This window comes from Aedes aegypti, chromosome 1 (genome assembly GCF_002204515.2).
Source record: "Aedes aegypti strain LVP_AGWG chromosome 1, AaegL5.0 Primary Assembly, whole genome shotgun sequence".
Classification (NCBI taxonomy): domain Eukaryota; kingdom Metazoa; phylum Arthropoda; class Insecta; order Diptera; family Culicidae; genus Aedes; species Aedes aegypti.
Window position 1 is genome coordinate 281,796,833 of NC_035107.1, and position 24,296 is coordinate 281,821,128.

Genomic DNA, 24,296 nt, shown 5'->3' on the forward strand with positions numbered 1-24,296 from the left:
CTCAGGCTAGAAATTTGGTCCAAAATGCCGTTAGATAGACAAGTGTCCGATCGATCCCAGTATGGAAAATCCAAAGAAAATTGTTGGGAACATTTAAACATCTTTAAGCAAGTACCTCCGAAAAACAGTGAGTCTTATCATTATTCCATGATTGTTCCGTATTTGAGAAAAGGGTCGCATTTGTATTAAATTTGTGTATTTTTATTCAATTGAATTTTTACAACTGTTTTGAAATATTTTATGATAAAAGCTGAAAAACTGTTTCGCATTGTGGTCTAATCTCTTAATTTTTTTCATATGTAACAATTACAGATATGATCGAATAACGCGAGGCGTTAATTTTCTATCATAATTCTTACGAACTTCTATAAAATACCAAAGCAAATCGGTAAGTCATCATCATTTTGAAAATTATAAGCGACACATTTTATAATATTCGACCACTCCTATACATCGCTGTAATCTTCGATTTCCAATCATTAGTTTTTTTTTCCAAAGAGAAGTTTCACTATTGATTCCCTAATGCATTACAGTTTTCAGCAAGGTAAAATAGGACCATGATGTTTGCAATATCTGAAAACAATGCTCAGAGCTTTGTTATAAATTAGATTTGATAAGATCATCAACTTACGGCGCTGAACGTCCGAATGGTTATGGGCCAAAACTTCCACGCCGTCAGAACCATGGGCCTCTGCCCTTGCTGGATAATCGGAATCAAATTTTTGCCAAAACGAGGATTCTGTTGGCTCACCTTCGACTGGTACCAATTCGAGTTGAACGCTCCAGCGGCAATCGATGAACTCTACAGAAAAATAAAGCTGAGTAATTTGCGAGAGTTCAAGACATACATTTCAAAACGACGGAATGACCTTTGTGTACAAAAGCTTCTTTAATCCATCTCAAGCGCATATAAACAATTTCTTTAAAACTTTCACCATTAATTAAGATGGACTTAAAGGCAATCATTTCCATCGTTATAAAGATATTTGATGAAAACTTGAGCTGGTTCAACATTGGAAAGCTAATGTTCGGAAACTGATCATTTTGAAACACTCATTTTGTTTCCAGAATATCTTCGAAATCAGTTTCCAATTCATTAAATTCTAGGATATCCTTTAAATTCAAAGGATATTTGCGTCTTGAAACAAAATTTGATTGAAAAATATCGAAAAAAATATGCCAACAACGTGTATCTTTCGACTTTCGTTTTGTGCGGCAGGTAATAGAGGTAAAAGAGCTGATTCTCCTTTACTTTTTAGAGGAGTTAGATTATATGTGATAGTTAGTCGAAATACGCTAATAGTAGACAGGAGAAGCTTTGAGTTGCAGAGGTTATTCAACCGTTCTCATATGCTATTCTTAAGGGATTTAGAGTTGGCAATGGTATTCAACTCACATTAGCGAGAATCTCTTCACCGTAGTAGCAGAGAATGAAAATCTCCATCAAAATACAAAGCATGAAAAGAGTAAACTTGACCATCAGAGTAATGCCTGCGGTCTGAAAGAAACAAATTTTTGCTTGAAATTTTGACGTGGACTTGAAGGTATCTTACCGATACTCACAGTTATGAGGTAAAGCTGCATGCACATCAGAACAGAACTTGCGGAGAAGTTCAGGAACAGCGTTGTGCTGAACATTGATTGTAACGCATTCCTTCCTCTGTTGAAAGGATCAAAGTTATCTAACAAGTTCTTATTCAACATCTCGAGAAATCTACCAACCTGATCAAGTCCTGATGATACCGCACAATCCTGTAGAGCTTCTTCTTCGATTGCACCCCCTTCTCGTCCTCAACTTCAACCATATCCTCGATCCAACTGCACAACAGCTTTAACTGCATCGACAAGTGTGAAGTCAGCAAACAGAAGATACAGTTGAACCCCACGTTTCCAACGGCCACTATAACTCCCGAATAAACCTCAAACAAGTACACCAGATAGTAGATCGCCCCGTGAGTCGAATTGAAAGGGAACCAAATCACGTACAGAAATAGCTTGACCCATTCTCCGGTAACCACCCGACCGTAGATCATCTCCACCACCGGTTGAAAGTTGAACGCCGACACCATTATGATGTTCCCTAATGCCGCTACAGTCGTAATGGCCACCGTTGGACGTAACGTCCCGTCCCGTATGGAACGGTCCTTATCTGTGAGTTCCCCGGCATTCCACTTGACTCTGAAGTCCGCAATGAGCCAGCTCAGAATGGCCCGGTTGTACGACAAACTGTACATCTTCGCCAGTCCGATGATGCAAAAGCCTGTGCTGCTGACCTGGATGGCGACCTCTTCGACGACCTGATCCGTCTGGCGGTGACCCATCATCAGCAGGCCGATGTTGATGATCTGACCGAAAACGCAATAGGTCAACATGAGGAAGCATACCACGAAACCGGCACTGGACTTGAGTCGACTGGCGAAGGTCGTTGGGTACGGTGCTAAACAGCTTGGATAACCTGAAGTGGTTTATGAATTAAACGAGAGAAAGGATCAGAATTTTGAAGCTTACCGATCATTTGCAAGACCTTGGCGATGAAGCCAAAGGTTTGGTCAAACTCAAGGGATTGAGTCATCTTCGAAGGTGATTTCTTGACGAAGGAAACTCCGGTACAAGGCAAACCTTCTCATAGTTCATATATAAATGTGTTTTCGATGACTGAATAATACATCGGAAATCAAATCCGTTTGATTTAGTTTTACCGCAGCGGCTAACGAGCTGTGTTTGAATTAATCCATTATGTAGAACTCTTACAAAATGACTGGCTGCCGTTGAATGCGTGCCAGGTGCAATTTCAATGCAAGCGATTGCTTGTTTGTCTTTGATGTTTACTGAGCCCAATTGACTTTGTTTGATGTTAACGTGTTGGAAAAGGGCAATTTAAAACAGTTTATCGTTTGTGTGGGGGATGCGAGGATGTCAAGACGGACATGATTGATATGTGGTGTTCTGGAAAGTTACAGCAAAACTGATTGTTTCAATGTTATTCGTACTGCGAAACTTTCTTTGGAACATTCGATACCTTCCTTTTTGAATATGTAACTTTCCACTTTCATATGTTATCTTGAAACAGGTATCATAATTAAACTTGGTATTCGACGAATTTTTGAAGGTTCGTACACCCGATTCTGTTTTGCACGGCTTTTTTTTACACGGCCGTGCAAAAAAAAGTTTGCATGAAACGTCAAGAAATGATATTACTTTTTTGAGCAGTTTTTGAAATTTTAAACTGAAAACTTTTTTTGCACGGTACGCATCCCCCGTGCAAAAACTGTATCGGGTGTAATATGATGTATGTTTGGTCAGTTGTTGTAATTTCCGCGAGCTTAATAGCTACAAATGATATAAGAGATAAAAAATATAATAAGCATAAGCATAGATGACCGCAGAATTCGTAGTGGCTATTCCGTGCTACCATTCTCAATATGCACACATCAAGTCAACAACGGCGCCGGCTACGTCCTTACGGTCATCGGGGAAGGGAAGGAATGTTAGTTCGACAACCAATGTTACTAGAGACCGAGATCACTTTTGAATCTCCACAATTGTCATGGAAAGGATATTGGGTTAGTGAGATAAGGTTCAGATCTGGGAGTCATTAATGTTTGGTGATACCATCCATGATATAATCACGCCTAACCGGATTCGCGATATTATTCGATAATTGTATCAATGATATTCAATGAATGGTTAGGGGGGTCTAAAAAACCCTAACCGCCAACGGAGCCTGTGGAGTACCAGAGCGCCCTCTACAGTATTGTGCCCTTTCCGTGCTACCCGGAGCAATGGTGCAGGTGACCTTGTGTTTCTCCGAGATAATCGACTGCCCTTCTTCAGTCCCAAACCTGAGGCTAAACAAGGGTGGGATTATAAGGATGTTGTAATTTAGTTTAAATTTTCACCCTTATGGTTTCGCATTATGCGTTTTACACAGTGTATTCTGTTGGGGCAGCAGGGACGAAAGTCCAGGGGCTTAAAGGACCCTCTCTAGGACCTCTGCGAGTTGGGGAGTTGCTCAGGATGTGGTGAAGTTCGCAGTGAGCTTTGATGAACCTTCATTAAAACCACAAACATCCAAATGCAACTCTGTCACAGCGACCGATGCCGCTTAAAGTACCCTAGCACCCTAGCCCAAACTAACAGGGGTGCCAACATGATTATGGCATATTGGTCGCGATACAAACGGACAAGGCATGGAACTACGAGTAGGTGTGCTTCGAGCACATTGGGACCAACGCCAGTACGGCCCCAATTATGTATACTGGCAGCGCACGCTTAAGGAAAAATAACGGTATATGTTCTGGATAATATGCTTTGAGGCTGACAGTGGCGACATTCTACTCCCTTATTAAGGTCGGGTGACACTGGCCCGAAACGGCGAGTTGGTCAATGGCGCAGGCTGCTCCTTGTCCCGTAAAACCGTGGCAGGACTTAGAGTACGTTCCAAATCCGTCCCCTGGTTGTTCCAACTGGGCGGGAGTAGGCTTAGATGCCATTACCTATCCTGCACCGATCCGGTTCTGAACATAGTTTCCCGTATGGCTACCCTACCACGGCCTCCCTGCTTGCTTAGATAACCATGGGATTATAAAGATGACTATTCCAGCGGAGATGGATAGCGGCTCTTAGGGGGACCCATAAGAGATAATCAACCAAAACAAACAACTAGCGTAATGTGAAGGAGAGGCTTTTGGACCTATCAGTAACCGGCTAAGGTTCCAGCCCAGGAAGTAGGCGACCAACATCAACTTTAGTGAAAACAGTGTGGGCAAAAGCCTAGATACTGGGACGACGGCAGGCACTGGCCGCTCCAGTGCAACATGTGAGGTGACCGATGGCCCCGAACTAAAAAAAAATCAGACCTAGCTGCAAAGCAGGACTACGAGAAAGTCAAGGAACAACTTGACAAGGTAGAAGGCAAAAAAGACACTAGGTCGTATCAGACCAAAGTGTTTTCCTTCACAGGCTATGCGAATATATCTGATGATATTATTCGATATGCGATGCGGAAGAGGGGACCTTCCGGGGATGAATACGTGGCGAAAAGACGTATGGTTGCTAAGGGAAATGTGACCTACGCGGCCGTCCTCCAGAGCGGAAAAGCTGGCACGAGCCAAGCCCCACGATCATTCGATTAGTTCCGCGAATTTATTGACCAAGAATCGAACGCCAGACATTTTTGGAAGCCCCCGCAGCGCATAGACCCGGGAGCATCATCATCGAATCAACTCCAATCCAGTCAGCAAACCTCAACGCAGCCCTGCATCACTCTGAATTAAACCGCCTTTCCACGAGATCTTCTGCCGCTACCCGGAACTACCTGACCGGTTTACTACCAAAACGTCAGGGGCATCCGAACCAAAACGCAAGAACTTTTTTTGAGTTTATCGTCCTCCGACTACGATATTATAGTTCTTACCGAAACGTGGCTGCGTCCTGACATTGCAAATGCGGAATTTGTTGCAAACTACAATATATTCAGATGTGATCGGAATTCTGCCACTAGCAACCTTCAGAGAGGCGGTGGGGTCCTGATTGCCGTGAAAGCCGCTTTGAACTGCAGATCAGTAGTGTTAGAAAACTGCAATAACCTCGAGCAAACTGTTGTACTGGTGAAGCTCCAGCAGTCGTCGATTTACGTTTGTGGGATCTATCTCCGCCCCAACTCGCTGCCGGTGCTCTACGCCTCGCACTCTGCAGCCATTCAACAACTCTGTGAACGTATTTCGAGCTCTGAGACAATCAATTAGTCTGGCAGATGGATGATGACGTCGGCAGTTTGCTTCCTTCTAACGCCTCCACCGAACAAGAGATCACCTTAGTTGAAACAATGGTTGCCTCCGGATTACATCAGATCAATAGCCTTTTGAATTCAAATGACCGCTCGCTGGACCTTGCATTCGTGAATGAAGTAAACGAAGTTGAGTTGATCGAGCCACCGTCTTCTCTCCTCAGGGTGGACCGCCACCACAGGCCGTTTGTCCTTCGTAATGACGTGAGCGATATTCGTAGGCATTGGCGTAGGAACAGGGGGGCCAGGGGGGCCTGGCCCCCTCCAGAACCATCCAGGCCCCCCCCAGAATTTTTGATGATAATAAAATTAAAAAATTTAAAAACAAACAAACAAATTAACTAGCAGGAAAATCTTCTGAATCAATCTAGGTACATGACTCTTGTTATTTACAAAAATTTCTTCAGTAGTTACGTTATTTTATGTTGTAGAACGCTATAGCGAGAAAACCTCGCTTATCTTATACAGCATCAGCGTGATGGTTCTGACTTTGGTGAATCACGCGACAACCGAAAGCTTAGCCGTCCGGCTGTCGATCGATTACTGTTAGAACTAGCTTCATGTTGTATGCGGTAAGCACAACATATCCATTACCAAAAATATCGTGGTATAAAAAAGTGGAAGTTTGGTCCCAAAAATTCGTTTTTTTTCTGATCAATCCAATTAATTCTGCTTTAGCATAGAGCAGCACTGCATTTTTATTTTTCATGTTTTTTCGAGGATACCCTGCTCGAGGTGTGTGGTGATGATGATTACCTTTATGAGAATCCACTTAAAGAAATTCATTTAACTTCAACTCGTATAATGTCCGAAAAAAATAATTGAAAAAATAGACAAAGTTACTATAGGAATTTCTCAGACAATACATAGCGGGAATTCTTGTCGGAAAATAAGGCTTAACTTTCAAGGAATTTCGGCATGGCCAAGTTTTCTTCAAATGAATGGTAGAAATTGAACATGGCGTGAAAAAAAATGTAACAAAATCGACCATTTTGGTTTTGATTCAATTTTTTAAGTAGTTTTGCATGAATTAATTTATTGCTTGAACAATATTTTTTTCAAGAAAGATTATTATTTCCAAAATTATTTGATTAATATTCAAAAAATAATAATAATAAATTCAAAAAAATTGTAGCACAATTTTTCAAAAAGCTTTTCGATATGCATAATAAAATTTTAGTTTAATCAAATACCTTAAGGAATATTGAAGGGGGGCTTCAGAACTTTTGCAAATCTTTTTGAAATTAGTCAAATAATATTGTGGGACTTGTTCATACTTTCAAAGCGAATTCATCCTGGTGGACCACTCCTATGTCAACTTTTTATTATCAAATTGGTTTTGGAAAATGTTCCCGGATTTACCTTAAAAATGTTACTTTATCTTTCAAAAATTCAGTTTTCGCTCGCAATTCCTCCAAAAAATTATTAATTCTGATAAATCTATTTCAGAGGTATTTCGCTGAAAGTTCTATTAGAAATTCTTCTTTGAATTGCTTTAAATAGTTTTCCTAAAAAATTTATTACAAATTCTTCTGCAAATTTCATCAAATGTCCTTAAGAAATATTTCTAAAATATTTCACAAATTGCGTCAAAAAGTTTTCTATGTTTTCTTTTTAAGAAATTTCGGTTCAAATCCCCGTATCATTCAAGAATTGTAAAAAAAATGTTTTCAAAATGTCTCTTACCCTCGAATCTTTAGAGGAAATTTGTTGAAACCCCCAGGAAAATTTTGCTTTCGAAATAAGCATAGCGGTAGAGGAGTCTGTAGCAAAATAACTGGGAAGGGGAAAATTTATTAAGATATTCATGAAGAAATTTTTATTGATTTTCCTTAAAACACTTCGTTAGAAATTGGTCCTTGGTTTGAATTTTTGTGCGATACGAAAGCGTAATTTCTAGAGGCTTTCTGGCAGAATTCTGGAAAACCAGAAATCAAGGAATGATAGCTTTTAAGCACAAAGAAGATTCTGATGGACCTTGAGAAATTTGTTTTATTTGTCAATTCATTAGAGAACAAGGATGGAAAAAATCAGCTCTAACGACAAACAACACGGTATTTGAACGGTCCAAAAGGGCAATCGCTCTTGCAGCAACATGATTTCAACACCTCACCACGCGCGCTAATCATAGATATATCGAGCATCCGATAAACTGTTTGTCGTAGGACAAAGGGTTTGTCGGATGTTGTAACAAGTTGCGATTAATGCGAATCAATTTAAAATTCACGGATAAACTTTCTCACATTCCATGCACGATTGACGTTAGGATCAAAAATGGTATGCTAGAAGTCATATTGCAGAGTGAAAGCGTGAAAATCTTCCAAAATTTATGAATTCGTTTTGCGAACAATTGATCGTTAGCACACATGCCGAGAGATTCATTTTTCGCGGAGCGAAGTTTGTTATGATGGCTTGACGACTAAGGGTTTATCGTTGTTGCTATGATCGCATGATAAAGAACAACCACGATGTATCATTTGTTTTATCATGATCACTAGATTTCCATCCTTGCTAGAGGATATTTTACTATCCTGTAATTTACCTGTAGAGAAGATATTATAAATTATCTTTCATTGTACCATTGCCCACCTATTGTTCGACTTGCTTCAACATTTTAATGTTTCTTCTTCTTTCGCAAACCGCTTTGAGGAACCTTGTACAAATCTTTCCATACTCCAAAAAGCAATGTTTAAAAGAATCTAAATCTTATTACACAAATTGTGAAAAATTACAGAATTGTTATGCGTATGGAATTCCTCAACAAAATTTTAAAGTAATGCAGAAGTTTCCACTAAGATTTAACCCTCTCTTTCCCATGGTAGCACAGGTGCCACCAATTTTCAACGAACGGTAGCTAAACCGAATTGGTACGAGTAGCTCAATAATGATTGGAATAAATCATTTCGCTCATTTGTCTTATCAAACATCGAAATAAGTGACCTTAGGGTCAAACTATTGGAAAACAATCAACTAACTATTGAAAAACAATCAAAAAAATTTATTGTGATTCTGAATAATATAGCTTATTTGTAAAAACTTTTGTTCAAGCACTATTTTTTGAAACACCATTTTGATATATAAATTGTCGAACAAAGCTGTGGGAAAGAAAGGGTTAAATTAGAATCTTACATTTTCGCGTTAATTTCTACAGTACTACAAAATAGTCGATAATAAAACCTTAAAAAAAGTTTGTTTGTAGTTTCTAGAGGTAGGAAAAAATGGGTTCTACATCAATATGTTCACCATAGTATCATAAATCTTCAGAGTTCATACTAATTATTATATAAGATTCTAGTTACAAATACTTTCAGTAAAAATTTCATACGTTTTAACATGGATCATTTTTTATTATAAAAGACGTCGAAAAAGAACTCGATTTTATGTAGTAAATCCTACAAGAACCACTTAAGCTTTTCTGTGAGGTACATTGTTAACATGTTTCAGAAATTCTTAAATTTTACGACAGGAATTCAGTGATATTTTCCGAATTATGTTTAAGCTGCAATTATTCAATAACTTATCAACAAGGTTATTTCAAACTTTTCGTTACTTCAGAAATCTGATATGATGTGATTCATAGAGGAATTTATAAAGCAATCCCTAAAAAATACTAAGTTTTTCCAGGAGTAGTTTTAGACCCAAAAAATGGAGAGTATTTAAATTTGTACCGTAATTCGGGGTGTAGTTGATCAGTGGGGAGAAGTTGATCATTCCCGTACCCACATGTATGTAGTGCCAGGAGAGCTATTATCCCTTTTTAAATTAGCACAAGTTATATCGTATCGTATTACCTGACAGCTGCTCTTGATGTTTCTAAATTCGGATCGTCGTTCAAGATTGTTATACCATGGAAAAAACAGATTTTTAAGGAAATGTTCGATGAACTGTTGAAGGGTTCTACCCCAAACATTCGACTATTTCCGACGCTATATAAAGACACCATTTAAATAAACTGATTCGTACATTCCATATATGTTCTGTGGACCCAGTTCAATATTTGCATTGAGGATAAAAAATCATTTTCAGAGATAAAAATGTTCTTTTTGTGAGCGAGTTGATAATTTCAAAGAAAATTGCATACCTTTAGGCGTTTTATTTGGTGTATTCTGGATTTCTCAACATTCAATTATAAAATTGACCGATTTATCAACAAGTTGTAAGATTTTTGAGACTTGATTCGAGATCAGTGATCCCAAATTTAGTAAAGAGCATATCTCTTTATTTTAGGAAACGTGTCACGGTAATTGATCAACCTCACCCCGGAATCTAAAATTCCATTTTTTGATATCTAAAAAATGTTTTCGTTAATATGATAACAATTCGTTAAAATCTCGTTTGTATAATTCGATAAACATCCAACCAGTACAGGTTTTAAAAATATTTGGATGAGAATACATGCATCCTACTAGGAATTGTAGAACAGCATCGCTCAAAAGTGATCAACTTCACCCCATTTTACGGTGTATGTCATTTTTATGGAAGATTCCTTAGATTTATATTCGCAAAAAAATGAGGTATTTCTAGAACTTGAAAGAATACTTGGTGGAACTTCTGGTGATTTTTTTTTTGAAGATTAAGAATGAATTGCAAGTGTTTAGTGAATCTGGTGAAAAAAATGTTCAATTAAAATCCCAAAAGAATCGTTAGTGCGGTTTTATGAAAAAAGCTCTGGAAAATTCTAAGATGAATCTTTGGTAATTTTTCAGAAGAATCTACAAGAAACAATAATATAATTCTCTTATAAATCTCTGTACAAATTACTCGGGAATTTTTGATTATTTTCACGGAAGAGATGTGAGATGTTGCACCTTGATTTTTGATAAATCAAAAAAATAATTATCTGTGAATAAATACAGATTTAGTGCGGAGAGCTTATCTGAGCAATAATGAATAAAATTTCCCAATTGAATTCTTTTAAATTGCTCAGGAATTTATTGTGGAATATTGCTAGGAATCCTTAAAGTAACACCTGGAAGAGTCAATTAATATGTTTGTGTACCTAGAGGACCTTCCAGGAGAAAGTATTAAAATAATTTGTAATGCGGAATTCTTCAAACGATTTTTTAAACAGTTCGATAGAGATTCTTCGAGAAATTTTCTGATGAGATCAAAAAGTCTGAGAATGATTCTCTTGGGGAATCCCAGAACAAACTCAATGAAAACTAGTAAAGGGGTTCTTGGAAAATGCACTGAAAAGTGCGAACATAATTCATGAATAAATTCCCGTAGGAATTCTCAGAGGAAACTCTTCAAAGCACATGATTTAATTCCTGAAATAATTAAAGGAGAAACACAAAAGACAATCCTTGTGAGCTTTTTGCTAGAATTTTTTAAAGATTTCTGACTGGTTACAACAAGAATGAATCTTTTTCGTAGCGATAATTGAAATTTACAAATATCACTGATATGCCACGAAATAAGACAAAATTATAAATGAATGAAATCGATACAAATCTGTAAAAACTACCAAATTTGTGAAAATCGTGATTATTGCGACCGTAAAACAAGTATTTGCTAGGCCCCCCCTAGGCCCCCTCCACAAAAAAATCCTAGCTATGCCAATGTTCGTAAGCAGTTGGCAGGTTATCCAAATCAAGCTGATGAATTTGATTTTCGACGATGCAACTTTGCTGAGCTAGAAGCTGCTATCTCTTCCATTGATTGGAATTCTTTGTTTCACGGCATGAACACTGATCAAACGGTATGTATTTTCTATGAAACTTTGTACGAAATTCTGGACAAGCATGTTCCACGTAGACGACGCCGACGACATCTCTACAAACAGCCTTGGTGGACATCCGAGTTGCAACACCTTCGCAACGTTGTGCGCAAATCTTGAGACGCTATTTTCGATCGCGGACCGTTCAGAACCGAGACAATCCTCGTATCATCGAATCCCGTTACAAATAATTAGAGATGGTCGGGTTTCACTTTTTTCAAACCCGAACCCGACCCGTACCCGACTTATTTTATTTCTTAAAACCCGGACCCGACCCGAACCCGAGACTGTAATTGGAAAGCAAACCCGGACCCGACCCGAACCCGAAACATTTTAGCTGTTCAAACCCGAACCCGACCCGAAACCCGAAAAAGTTTTCTAAGAAAAACCCGAGTTTGGAAAGATGATAAATTCATCGTTTCTGATGCATAGGAAAGCTTTTAGGTTGTTACTCTGTTCACCATTCTCACCAAACCCGACCCAAACCCGACTAAACCCGACTTTTTTTAAGCCCGAACCCGACCCGTACCCGATAATTTTGTAGCCTTCAAACCCGACCCGAACCCGAACCCGAAAAATTTCAAATTTTCAAACCCGAACCCGACCCGAACCCGTCGGGTTCGGGTTCGGGTCGGGTTTCGGGTTTGAAAACCCGAGACCCGACCATCTCTACAAATAATGTCAAACAACCTCGTTCCGAAAATACGTTACCAACATGGAAACGACTGCAAAGCAGGATCCCTCCGGTTTCTGGACGTTTATTCGGAATCGCAAGCGTGCTAATAGATTCCCTGCCGAAATGACATTCAATGACACCGTCGCCAACTCTCCCGAAGGCGTTGCTAATTTGTTTGCAGATTTTTTTCGAAAGCGTGTACTGCACAAACTTACCAACGTTCTCGCCTGACAGTGTTAGCAATTGTCCAGCATTCGATTTGAATGTCGCACGTTTCGATGTCACACAGCAAGATGTTTCGTCCGCCTTGCGAAAACTCGACATCACAAAGGGACCAGGGACAGATAATGTTCCTCCGTTGTTTCTCAAGGAGTGCGCTGATTCTCTTCAAATTCCGTTGACGATAATTTTCAATCGATCGCTCTATGACAGCACTTTTCCAATGCTCTGGAAAACAGCCTCGATCACTCCGATCTTCAAAGCGGGTTCTACTCGTGCAGTTGAAAACTATCGTGGAATATCGATTTTATGCTGCCTGGGGAAAATCTTTGAAGAATTAATCCATAGCGTTTTGTACACTGCATTGTAGTAGGCTGATATTGGTCAAATCATGTAAAGTAGGCTAGTCTTAGATTGGGAGAATAAATGTCATTCTTGTTTGTGCACCCAGTATGTGAAGACCTCTTTTCATAGAATACTACATTGGCGACGAGTTTTGCAGCGTTCCCACTGATTCAGTTGTAAATTACCGTCCGATTAACTTTGGGTTTTTTCTCGAAAATAAAGTTGTAAGAAAACTACTAGGTAATGGTCAAACAAAATTCCTACTGAGAAGTGAATGCAGCTGAATATAAGAATAGCGTGTAGAGTGATTGCAAAAGAAAATATCAGCGTGGTCGTTGCTGTTTTTGAGAAGTTTCGACAGAGAAATTTTTACCTTTGAGAAAAAGAAGTTGTGGTGATTATCGGAGTGGAAGGATGTATTCGATTTCGTTTTTAGTAATGCCTATTTGTCTAGCGGTAAGTTAAATGAGTATTAATTGTGTTCGAACGGAAGTAATGTTCGTTGGTTTTATGAGAATTCTGAAGTGTCAAAACGTATCCATGGCAACGAAGTTTTGCACTTGTAACAAATGCTGCTGAAGCAACTTGTTTGCTTCGATTGTGATGTGTATTGAATGATTAAAATGAAAGACTTGGATATCCGGGAGACAAACTCAGAAAATCATGTGAACAACGACGACTATTTCATATTGTACCAAGATTTAAAACGGAACAAACTGGTATGACATTTTTTATTTGAATTGAATTGAATTAGTTCAGATAACAGCTTCATATGATAGTATAATCATGGTATAAAAGTTCTCGAAGAAGGAATGATGGAATGTGCAATTATGTGACATGTGATTTTTGAATTTGTTCGTATAACAAAGAAAAAGTGTGAATTCAATTGAATTAAATCTGACGTCCTTCCCAAATTATATAAGAGTATTAAAATGCAATGTATGAAATTCTGACGTCCTTCCCAAATTATATTGGAGTCTTAAAATGTTATTGCTTCGTTTATTTTTTCGTAAAACATAGAGAATCATTTCATGTAATATAACACATAATCCGATAATAGATTTAAAGAAATGACTGCTTTAAATGAATGTTGAAAATATGCAAATACACTAATATTAGTAAACCAGTATATGAAACAGAAGAATACTCATTTTGGTGAAATCGTTGAAAAATACAGACGACATTAGGCATTAAATTTACATTTGTTTCTTATTTTGTATTTCACATTTTGTTGAACCTTACAAGGCGTTTAGATATGAGGAAGGTTTGTTCGCTAGAGACATTAAACGCGCAGCTGGAAAAATATCTCTTTTGAATACTATGTTAAGTTACTATTTTGCTTTGTTGTCGTCATGACTTACCAACAATCTTAAACTGATTAGTGTAAAAAAAAAATTGCTGCTTGGAATCAACTAAAACAGCGCTGAATTCGGTTTACTAGATTTCTTTTCGGTTCTTTCTTTAAATACTTTAAATAGCTGAATTACACACGGATTCTTCCAGTTGAACTGGAACTCAAAAATAAAGTAATGAAAAGGAGTAAAAACATAATTAAGTACTTTAACAGGCAATTGTTAAATTATTATGTAGTAACAACAGGTTAACATATAAACTCCAAATTTAAGAATGTGTAGAATACTACTACAATCATGATTGTATTATGCCTATGACACTATTATTTTTCATTGCAATTGAAACTATTACCCCTAAAAAAAAATATTACATAAAAAAAAATGCGATCTTCGTAAAAAAAAAGCGAATGTGATGTTTACGCATATATTTAGGCGCGATTTCAAACTTCAAATTCGCTTTGTCGGATTAAGTATGAATTGTATGGCAGTGGTTAGCAAATATTGAACGGAAATAATAGTGTCGCGAGTAACCAATAAAAAAAAAATTTATAACACATTCAAATTTTCTTAACCAATGAAGGATGACGGAAAGAGAATGAAGAATGAATTTGGATTATCATGTTTTAATATCATAAAAACTATAAAATGTAGTCATCTGTCCAAAAGGCCTAAAATAATATTTATTACAATAATAACAAGCTGTTGAGCATAAAAATGTGAGACAATTTGTTCTCAACAATCATACTGAAGATTCAACTTTAATTGGATATTACGATATGTGGTCAGTGAAATATGATCTAAGTAAATAAAAGAATGGTTCTGATGAGAATCACTTAGGATTGAGAAGATAGCTGTTATTAAATCATAAATAGTGTATGTGGTATAAGCATGTTATAAAGAACATAAGTTCAAGTCTACTTATAAAAAAAAATTGCTTCAAGGAATTATAGGAAATTCGAAGAATTTCAGTCTAATTCCTAATAAGAAACGTAGGGAACATTTAAAATGTTCTAGTCCGTTTCTGTATCCAAATATAGGGGATAGAGTTATCCTAGTCTATTTTTTTTTTTTTGTATGGTATTCAGTTGGAGCTGCCTGACAGCTTAACTTGTCAAGGCTGAACCCTCGGTCTGGCTTTTGCCAAGTTTCCCCTCTACCAGGACCAATACTCAGACGGACTAGGCAATGGCGCCCACATGAACACTGTTTTTTATTAGTATTGTGACGTGGTAGTTTTTGAAAAGTACCCATATTCCCTTGCTTCTGAGAAAAGGAAGCATTGTGAAAATCAGCAGCTCCATCAGAATTTGTTTGAAATAGTAGTGTAGTAGTGTCATTACTAATACTGTTTAGTCGAAATGGTTTTGAATAATTTGTCATTCAAGTGCTATTCTGATTACTCCTGTCTTTTACGTTAGATTAGAGCCTTAAATGTCAATTGTCGTCAAGTTTTAACAAGATTAGGCTGTTTAGTAGTAGTTCTAGTTAATTTAATTTGTTGTTGTTAAAAGTATTGATTGGTCATTACGTTCATATATCCTTGAAGAAAAAAGTCGCTTTCCTTGTCTGTTCAACAATTTTTCGAAACTAGCAAGTGTACCCTAATGATCGATCTCAGCGTCTTACTTTCCACAGTCATTTTATAGTGAATATTGAAGAGTAAAGTTACCTTAGGCTTCTTTTACAGTCTCCTACAAGATTCACTTTTCGGTGGCAAATGCAATGCTTCACAGCGCCTACTTTCTACTTGTAAATTTTGCGAAAATGAAGCTGGAATTAGATTATTTATACCGCTGTTACAAAAGAGGTATTTCTTATTATGGCAATGTAAAAACCATATTAAAATAAGATTGTCGCCACTTATTTATACTCAGTGAATCTACTAGTCATTTTCCTAAGAGTTCCTATGTATTCCCTACGTCGTATATGATAACGATGTATCTAGCTAGCTAATAGTAAGAGTGGCTACGGATCATTCTGGTTAGCAAAAGGCAAACTGAACGTCACCAATAGTATTAATGTCCACTTCGAATAGATTAATTATTTGAAATGGGCATCAATTCTATCAATGACGCAGAATGTCCGTTGGATCACATCCGAGATATTATTGCGTCTATGCCATATGAATTATGACGCGGCTTTAAGCAAAAAGTGCCAAAATGTGATACCACCACTACAGGTTACGCCTTTGGTTTCCATCATATGGGCTAATGGATTATGCCCTCCCATCGCGGCAAGGTCGCATAACCAAGGGGAGGGAATAGAGTTATCCTAGTCTATTTGGAGTAAAAATGTAAAAAGGAATGAAGGGGATTACGGATCCTAGTCCATTCTTGTTAACGAAGAGAGCCTTAGAAGGCCAACGAAATCCAAAATGAAGGAGTACGACTCAGTTCATTTGGTATAATATCTAGTCTATCACAAGATGAAGGAAGCAGGATGAGCTTCAGTCCATCTCAAACGGTGATAAAGAGATATGCAAAGCGAGCAGAAATGTTTCAATTAGCAATAGAAAAGACCAGATGTAGGAGATCCGTCTCAGTCCTTCTGGCAATCCAGTCTACTATGAGATGTAGGAAGAAAGTCTTCGGTCCATCTATGGTAAAGGGATATGTATAGGAAATGAAATATTTCAGTCTGCAATAAAGAAGACCAGATGTAGGAGATCTCAGTCCTTCTGACAGTCCAGTCTATCATGAGATGTAGGAAGTAAGTCTTCAGTCCATCTGTGGTAAAGGGATACGCAAAGGAAACATAATGTTTCAGGCTGCAATATGAAAGACCAAATGTAGGAGATTTGTCTCAGCCCATTTGGCAGTCCAGTCTACCACGAGATGAAAGTGAAATATATTCAAAGTTTAATGCCCAACGATCCTTTTCATCTTGTGGTAAAGGGACGTAATTATTTACAATATTTCATATTATGTCTATAAATCGCCTTTAAATTTTTTATAGATATTTTTCATGGTTTCTGGAGTTGGATATGACCAAGTATCTAGGATACAATTTATTGTACCTATCGGAGAGAAACAATCAAGAAAGAAAATAGACAACGAATATTACGACTGAAAGAAAAAAAAATCGACTGGTAATTAAATATTTGGACCCTAAGAGTAAGTCACTAATTTTTCATTAAAAAAAAGGAAAAAGTGAAATAAGACTAAGATAAGTATACAATCAATAGTTATTACCTATATTTTATCTGTGCTATATTGTTCATAAACAATTTCTAATAAATAATTCCATATACATCTAGAGATCAAAACAACATAGCGAATCATTACACTTCAAGATGGACGAAAAGTGCTATTGTGGAAGGCAGATACGTTTGAAATGTGCCTACAAAAAGATTAGATTCAACATAAGAATATCTTGACAGCGCATGTTACCCCATCGGATCACCTGGAACCTCCACAAACTTAAAAGAAGCCGGATGATATCGACCACTATACAAATAACATTACAGTTTTTATGAGTACTATTATTTCGATTTAATGTATAAAACTTAGGAGAATGTGATTCGTGATTTATTGTACAAAAATTGAATAATGCTTTTAGGTTCACACAACAAAGTACTATCTAATCAATTTAGAGAAAAGGAGAGATGTAGTAGGCTGATATTGGTCAAATCATGTAAAGTAGGCTAGTCTTAGATTGGGAGAATAAATGTCATTCTTGTTTGTGCACCCAGTATGTGAAGACCTCTTTTCATAGAATACTACATGCATGTCAACCTTTGATATCAGAATTTCAACACGGATTCGTCAAAAAGCGTTCAACTTCGACAAATCTCATGACGTTCACAAACTTTCTCTCGACCGAAATCAAAAATAAGCACCAGGTAGACGCCATCTACTTCGACTTTTCCAAAGCATTTGACAAAGTCCCGCATGGTCTCGCTATTGCAAAGCTTAGACACCTTCTTCTTTCTGGCGTTACGTCCCCACTGGGACAAAGCATGCTTCTCAGCTTAGTGTTCTTATGAGCACTTCTACAGTTATTAACTGAGAGCTTTCTTTGCCGATTGACCATTTTTGCATGTGTATATTGTGTGGCAGGTACGAAGATACTCTATGCCCTGGGAAGTCGAGAAAATTTCCAACCCGAAAAGATCCTCGACCGGTGGGATTCGAACCCACGACCCTCAGCTTGGTCTTGCTGAATAGCTGTGCGTTTACCGCTACGGCTATCTGGGCCCCCGTAAAGCTTAGACACCTAGGTTTTCCAAATTGGATAGCTCTATGGTTGCAGTCCTATCTAACGCAGCGTAAGGCGTTCGTCAGTATCAACGGCACGCGTTCCCGCGTTATCTCAATCACGTCGGGCGTGCCGCAGGGTAGCGTGTTAGGACCGCTGATATTCATTCTCTTCATCAACGACCTCTGCTTCCGACTAAAATCAGGAAAATTGTTGTACGCGGACGATTTGAAGATTTACAGGGTAATCAAGTCTCAATTGGATTGATGTGCGCTACAGAACGATATAGATGAGCTTGTGAATTGGTGCCAGGAGAACGGTATGGAGCTGAATATAAAAAATGTATATCTATTGCATTCTCTCGTCGCACTCACGAATTGATTTTGAGTATATGGTGGGATCGGAACGGATCGAATGCGTGGAATCAATGCGCGACCTTGGAGTTACTGTCGACAGCAAACTACGTTTCAATGAGCATGTCTCCCTCACTACCGCAAAGGCTTTTGCCGCTCTACGATTCGTTCGTCGCACCACCAATTATTTTAAGGATGTATATGCACTCAAGTCGCTCTACTGCTCATTAGTTCGTAGTATTTTAGAATACGCAGTTTGTATGTGGTCACCGCATCACACGACACAAATCGTCCGGTTGGAGAGAGTCCAGCGAAGTTTTATTTGATATGCTCTTCGTCAACTGCCATGGTCTGATCCCGTAAACCTGCCAGAATACCCAGCCCGCTGTAGACTGATAGATATCGAGACACTTGCTTTCAGACGCAACAATTAACAGCGACTTTTCGTATTCGACCTTTTAAAGGGGAATTTAGATTGTTCATCGCTTCTCGACAATGTTCCATTCTACGCGCCCAATCGCCATTTGCGAGAACGGGACTTGCTACTCATCAGGCGGCATAGAACGTCTTATGGATTCAACAACCCGCTGTCCAAGTCCCTTCGTCTGTTTAATAGTGTAAGTGCTTTGTTCGATTTTAATGTGTCTAAGTATGTTTTTAAGAATAGGATTAAGGATTTAGATTAAGAAACAGTCTGTGGGATTACAATAATTCGAGACAGAGACAAATAAAATAAAATCGTCAAATGCACTTGATTCCAACGAAATTAGCTTTGACATGAAGTGTCATAATAATACTCTTTAGTTTTGCATTCGTTTTTCTTAACTGATTGACAGAAACTTCGTTATTTCGTTTACTAGACAAAGAATGCAACGCGCACGCACAGAAGCACAAAGAGAAGAACGCGGTTCAACATTCAGAGAGGCAAAGTTGTCTCTCAAAAAGGAAATCAATTCGAGTCCACGGGGTGACGCCTACAGAGTGGTAATGGTTAAGACCAAAGGTGCCATAGCGCCCCAAGAGAAGTCACCCGAGTTGCTGGGATCGATGATCGATGTACTCTTCCCGCACCATCCCATAAGCCCATGCCCCCCAGCGCCGTATGCGGCAGATGAAGGAGTGACGAACTAAGAGCTGGCAGAAGTCGTGAAATCATTCGCGTCAAACAAGACACCGGGGACCGATGGTATCCCGGATGTTGCCTAAAAAGCGGCAGTGAACGTGGATCCGGACATGCTCAGAACCACGATGCAATGCTGCATTGATCAAGAAATCTTCCCGGATGTATGGAAGCGACAGAAATTGGCGCTATTACCAAAGGCGGGGAAACCACCAGGTGACCCGTCGGCGTATAGACCTATCTATCTACTTGAAACGACGGGCAAGTTATTGGAGAGGTTGATTCTCAACAGGCTAGTACCGTATACGGAGAGTGCGGACGGCCTGTCTAGCAACCAGTTTGGATTCAGAAAAGGTAAATCTACTCTGGACGCCATCCAGTCAGTCGTTCAGACAGCTGAGGTGACAATCGCGCATAAAAGGAGCGGCATCCGTTACTGCGCGGTTGTCGCTCTGGATGTGAAGAATGCGTTCAACAGCGCAAGCTGGGAAGGAATAGCACACGCACTTCACCGCCTCAAAATACCGGTGCAGTTGTGTAAGCTTCCATAGTTGAGGAATGGATGAAGTCTAGGAAACTAGGACTGGCCCGTTACAAGACTGAGGTAGTGGTGGTGGTCAACAACCACAAGTCCGAGCAACGGGCGCTTATCTCGGTAGGTGATTGCACCATGGAGTCCAAGCGATCCCTTAGGTATCTTGGGGTAATGATCGATGACAAGCTCAGCTTCGCTAGCCACTTTGAATATGCCTGTAAAAGGGCATAGACGGCTATAGCGACGCTTTCAAGGATGATGTCCAGCAGCAATTGCCAGCAAACACAAGCTACTGGCAAGCGTGGCGCTATCCATACTAAGGTATGGAGGACCAATCTGGTCAAAAGCGCTTAGAACGAGCAGAAACCTAAAGCGTTTGGAAAGCACGTACAGGATAATGTGCTTAAGAGTAGTATCTAAAGAGACCGTGTGCATCATAGCCGGGATGACGCCCATCGGCTTATACCAAATGTGTCAGATTGGTATGATAGAAACCATGGGGAAGTGATCTTTCACCTCACGCAGTTTCTGTCAGGACATGGTTGCTATAGACAGTACCTGCATAGGTTCGGGCACTCAGAATCTCCCGCGTGCCCCAATTGCTATTAAACCCACACCATGTCACAGTACCAAGTGATGATCTTGCTCTATTGGGAGATTGTTAATAGACAAAGATGAAAGATTGTGTTCAACACATCCAAGGTTATCATATTCTGCTTCGTTGTTGCATTGTTCGCTGATTGTTTATCTGATAATAGCTTTTGTCTATGCATTGCGCCTATTGCTTTGAAGAGTGTGTTACTGAGAAATTGACTGCAGAGTTATATCGTCAGTCGTCAACATGGCATCGTCATCCGATGAAGTATTTTACGAGTGCGAGGAATATCCTACAGAAAATTCATCTCAGGTTAATGATTGTGTTGTGGTGCAAACCAATAGACGAAAGAAATAACTACTTTACGAAGGATATTCATATTACTGCGACAAACAAGTAACTATTGATGTTAAAATCACAAATCTATGGAAAACAAAAAACCACTATTTTTTTAAGAGCAATGGAAGATTTTATTAGTTATGTATCTTTCGATGATTTGGAGCACAAAGAAGTTGCAATGACTGGGCCAGGCTTGAGAACTGTGACCACTATTTACCACAGTTCATTGATTGCGCTGCCAACGGTTCACACACTGCTTGAATGTTTTTGTCTCTCCACTATGATCGTTTTCGGGCAGCCATCTCGAGGTTAATGATCGAAAAAAATGTTAAATAATTCAATCGCTAATATTTCCTTGTGTATTCAACTAATTTAAATCTATTAGCGCTAATAGCAAGAGCACAATTATTCCGTTGCAATACATATAAACAAGTTCAATTTCATGTTTACTTTATCGAGCAAAAATGCAAAACTCCAAAAACCGGAAAAATCGTGTCACCACTGTGCTCGAGTCATTTTGCATTCGGGTTTGAAAAAACGTTGGGAAGAAGAAAATTACAGTTTTGAAGAGCCGTGACATTTTTTTTGGTTTGAACGGTCATGGTTTGCTTTGGATTTTGATGGCCGTGTAGAAACATGTGAATGTCGAGGCGGTAAATGTTTGCTACAGCACATTTCCCACCCCTGGACCGGGCAATAACAGAGACAAGCGCTTCAAGAGCCCATTCTGTTCAAAAATCTACTGATCACAACCAGAGAATTTGTTTATATAGAGAAGCGCGAATTCTGAAACCAAAGGTTTCAATTGAACCGTCAAACGTGGTTCCAATCGAGCAAAATCAATGAGACTCAAAAAGATGTTATGCAAAAGAGACGATGGATGTGTGTAAGTGAAAAGCGATACGTAAGTGACGTCATTGATAAGCTTGGTTTCTTATGGCGACTGACAAGATGACACGCACACTAAAATATTGTGTGAATGACCTCTATTATTGATAGTCACTGCAAATGTTGTTTATAAACAAAGTTAAAATTCTCTCCGCGTTTCTCTAGTATAATCATATTCTCTGATCACAACCATAAACCAGACGCACTGGGTGTCGAAACGAGAAAATACAGGAACACGCTGAAACGTAAAGCAGCACAAGGGAAACAAAATCCTGAGAATATTATTAGAATTTTGTATTAGAATAATTATAAGACATTATTTGCAGCAGCTGAAGCTTTCAGCAGTTCTTTCGAGTTCTACTGATAGTTTAATTTTTGGCACCATAGATTCTTGACATTTGAATAATATTTTTTGCCTTCTTTCTATGTTGAGATTATCTTCTAAATAAATATTTTTACCCATATTCATCAGATGATTATTGTGTTCTATTTTCATTCTAATTCAACATTTTTGAAACTTTAGGTGCAATCACAAATTTCGAAGTCTGCCCATCGAAAGATCTGCCAAAGACAGCGCAACACATCAAGACTACCAAAAGACCCCAGTGATTTTGACAAAATCAACCCAATATTCACGAGGACGTACGTGTAGTAAACGATGGACGATATTATTAAATTGACATCCAATCGCATCAACAATAGTTAGCAGAATGCTCTAGTCAATTTTGATGCTTGCTCACGAGCCGCTTCAGCGCAATCGGAGCCTTTTCAATACCACATCTCCATCATCGACGCGACGCATAATCCTCTTTCTATGTTCTACCACGTTTTCAACACACACGATTCTAGCGTCGGCTTCGAATCGTATTTTGTACGATGCGTGGCTTAGCCGACCTGAGCCTTCGTTTTGTTTTCTCTCGTTTCTGGTTGCTTTTCGTTGCGGGTTCGCATTAGGGTGGTTCTATCAGCATGTTAACAGAATTTCAAATGCAGACGAAATAAATCAATGTAATATTGTGCATTATTCCTACCATAATCGCCACATTATTCCCCTTCTCTACTCTAGAAGTAAGCGTTTCATAATAATCGAAAGAAGATTGAAACCACTATTCAAACCATAAACAAAAAAATTCATGTGCGCAATTAAACCAATCAAAATCAACACGGATTCAATCCAATCCAAATCCAATCCAAATATAATCCAAATCCAATCCAAAAGCTATTAAAATTGAATGCAATCCAATGCAATCCGAATCTAATCCAAAACCCAAATCCAATCTAAATCCAGTCCAAATCCAATCCAATCCAAATCCAATCTGAATCCAATTTATATCCAATCCAATTCAAATCCAATTCAAGTCTATTCTAAACCAATCCATTCTAAAACTTAATTCAATCCCTTTTAATCAAATCCAAATCAACATTACTTAAATCCAATCCCAATACAATCCAATTCCAATCCAAATCTAATCCAAAACCAAATCCAAATCCAATCCAAATCCAATCCAAATCCAGTCCAAATCCAATCCAAATCCAATTCAAATCCAATCCAAATCCAATCCAAATCCAATCTAAATCCAATCCAAAACCAATTCAAATCCAACCCAAATCCAATCCATCTTCAATCCAATCCAAATCCAATCCAAATATAATCCAAATCCTGTCCAAATCCAATCCAAAATTGAATTCAAATCCAATCCAAACAAATCCAAATTTAATCTAATCCAAATCCAAATCCAATCCAAATCCGATCCACATACAATCCAATTCCAATCCAAATCCAATCCAAATCCATCCGAATTCCAATTTAAATCCAATCCAAATCCAATCCATTCCAATCTTAATCCAATCCGAATCCAATCCAAATCCAATCCAAAACCTATTACAATTGAATGCAATCCAATGCAATCCAATGCAATCCAAATCTAATCCAAAATCCAATCCAAATCTAACCCAAATCCAATCTAAATCCAGTCCAAATCCAATCTGAATCCAATTTATATCCAATCCAATTCAAATCCAATCCAAGTCTATTCTAAACCAATCCATTCTGGGGACGGACCTGGTGTAGTGGTTAGAACTCTCGCCTCTCACGCCGAGGACCTGGGATCGAATCCCATCCCCGACATAGTCGCTTATGACGTAAAAAAGTTATAGTGACGACTTCCTT

General features: G+C 38.5%; 2 protein-coding genes across 2 annotated transcripts in view; one reads left to right on the top strand and one right to left on the bottom strand.

The window, feature by feature from the left end:
- The window catches only part of LOC5575465 (5-hydroxytryptamine receptor 1), a 324,994-nt gene that overhangs the window by 237,331 nt on the left and 63,367 nt on the right, over positions 1-24,296 (top strand). The window lies entirely within an intron of this gene.
- Positions 305-2,717, bottom strand: LOC5566400 (odorant receptor 4). Its single transcript, XM_001650742.2, has 6 exons — positions 2,509-2,717; positions 1,723-2,455; positions 1,564-1,660; positions 1,397-1,498; positions 632-802; positions 305-573 (listed from the first exon to the last, which is right to left on the bottom strand). The coding sequence occupies exons 1-6, from the start codon at positions 2,570-2,572 to the stop codon at positions 520-522; spliced, it is 1,221 nt and encodes a 406-aa protein (XP_001650792.2). The 5' UTR covers positions 2,573-2,717; the 3' UTR covers positions 305-519.

What these genes read in the sequence shown, in the direction of transcription:
- LOC5566400 (XM_001650742.2), bottom strand. Translation starts at nt 2,572, where the DNA reads ATGACTCAATCCCTTGAGTTTGACCAAACCTTTGGCTTCATCGCCAAG. An exon ending in TATCATCAGGACTTGATCAG is followed by an intron (nt 1,661 to 1,722) that starts GTTGGTAGATTT and finishes TCCTTTCAACAG; the next exon opens with AGGAAGGAATGCGTTACAAT. An exon ending in TGCAGCTTTACCTCATAACT is followed by an intron (nt 1,499 to 1,563) that starts GTGAGTATCGGT and finishes TGTTTCTTTCAG; the next exon opens with ACCGCAGGCATTACTCTGAT.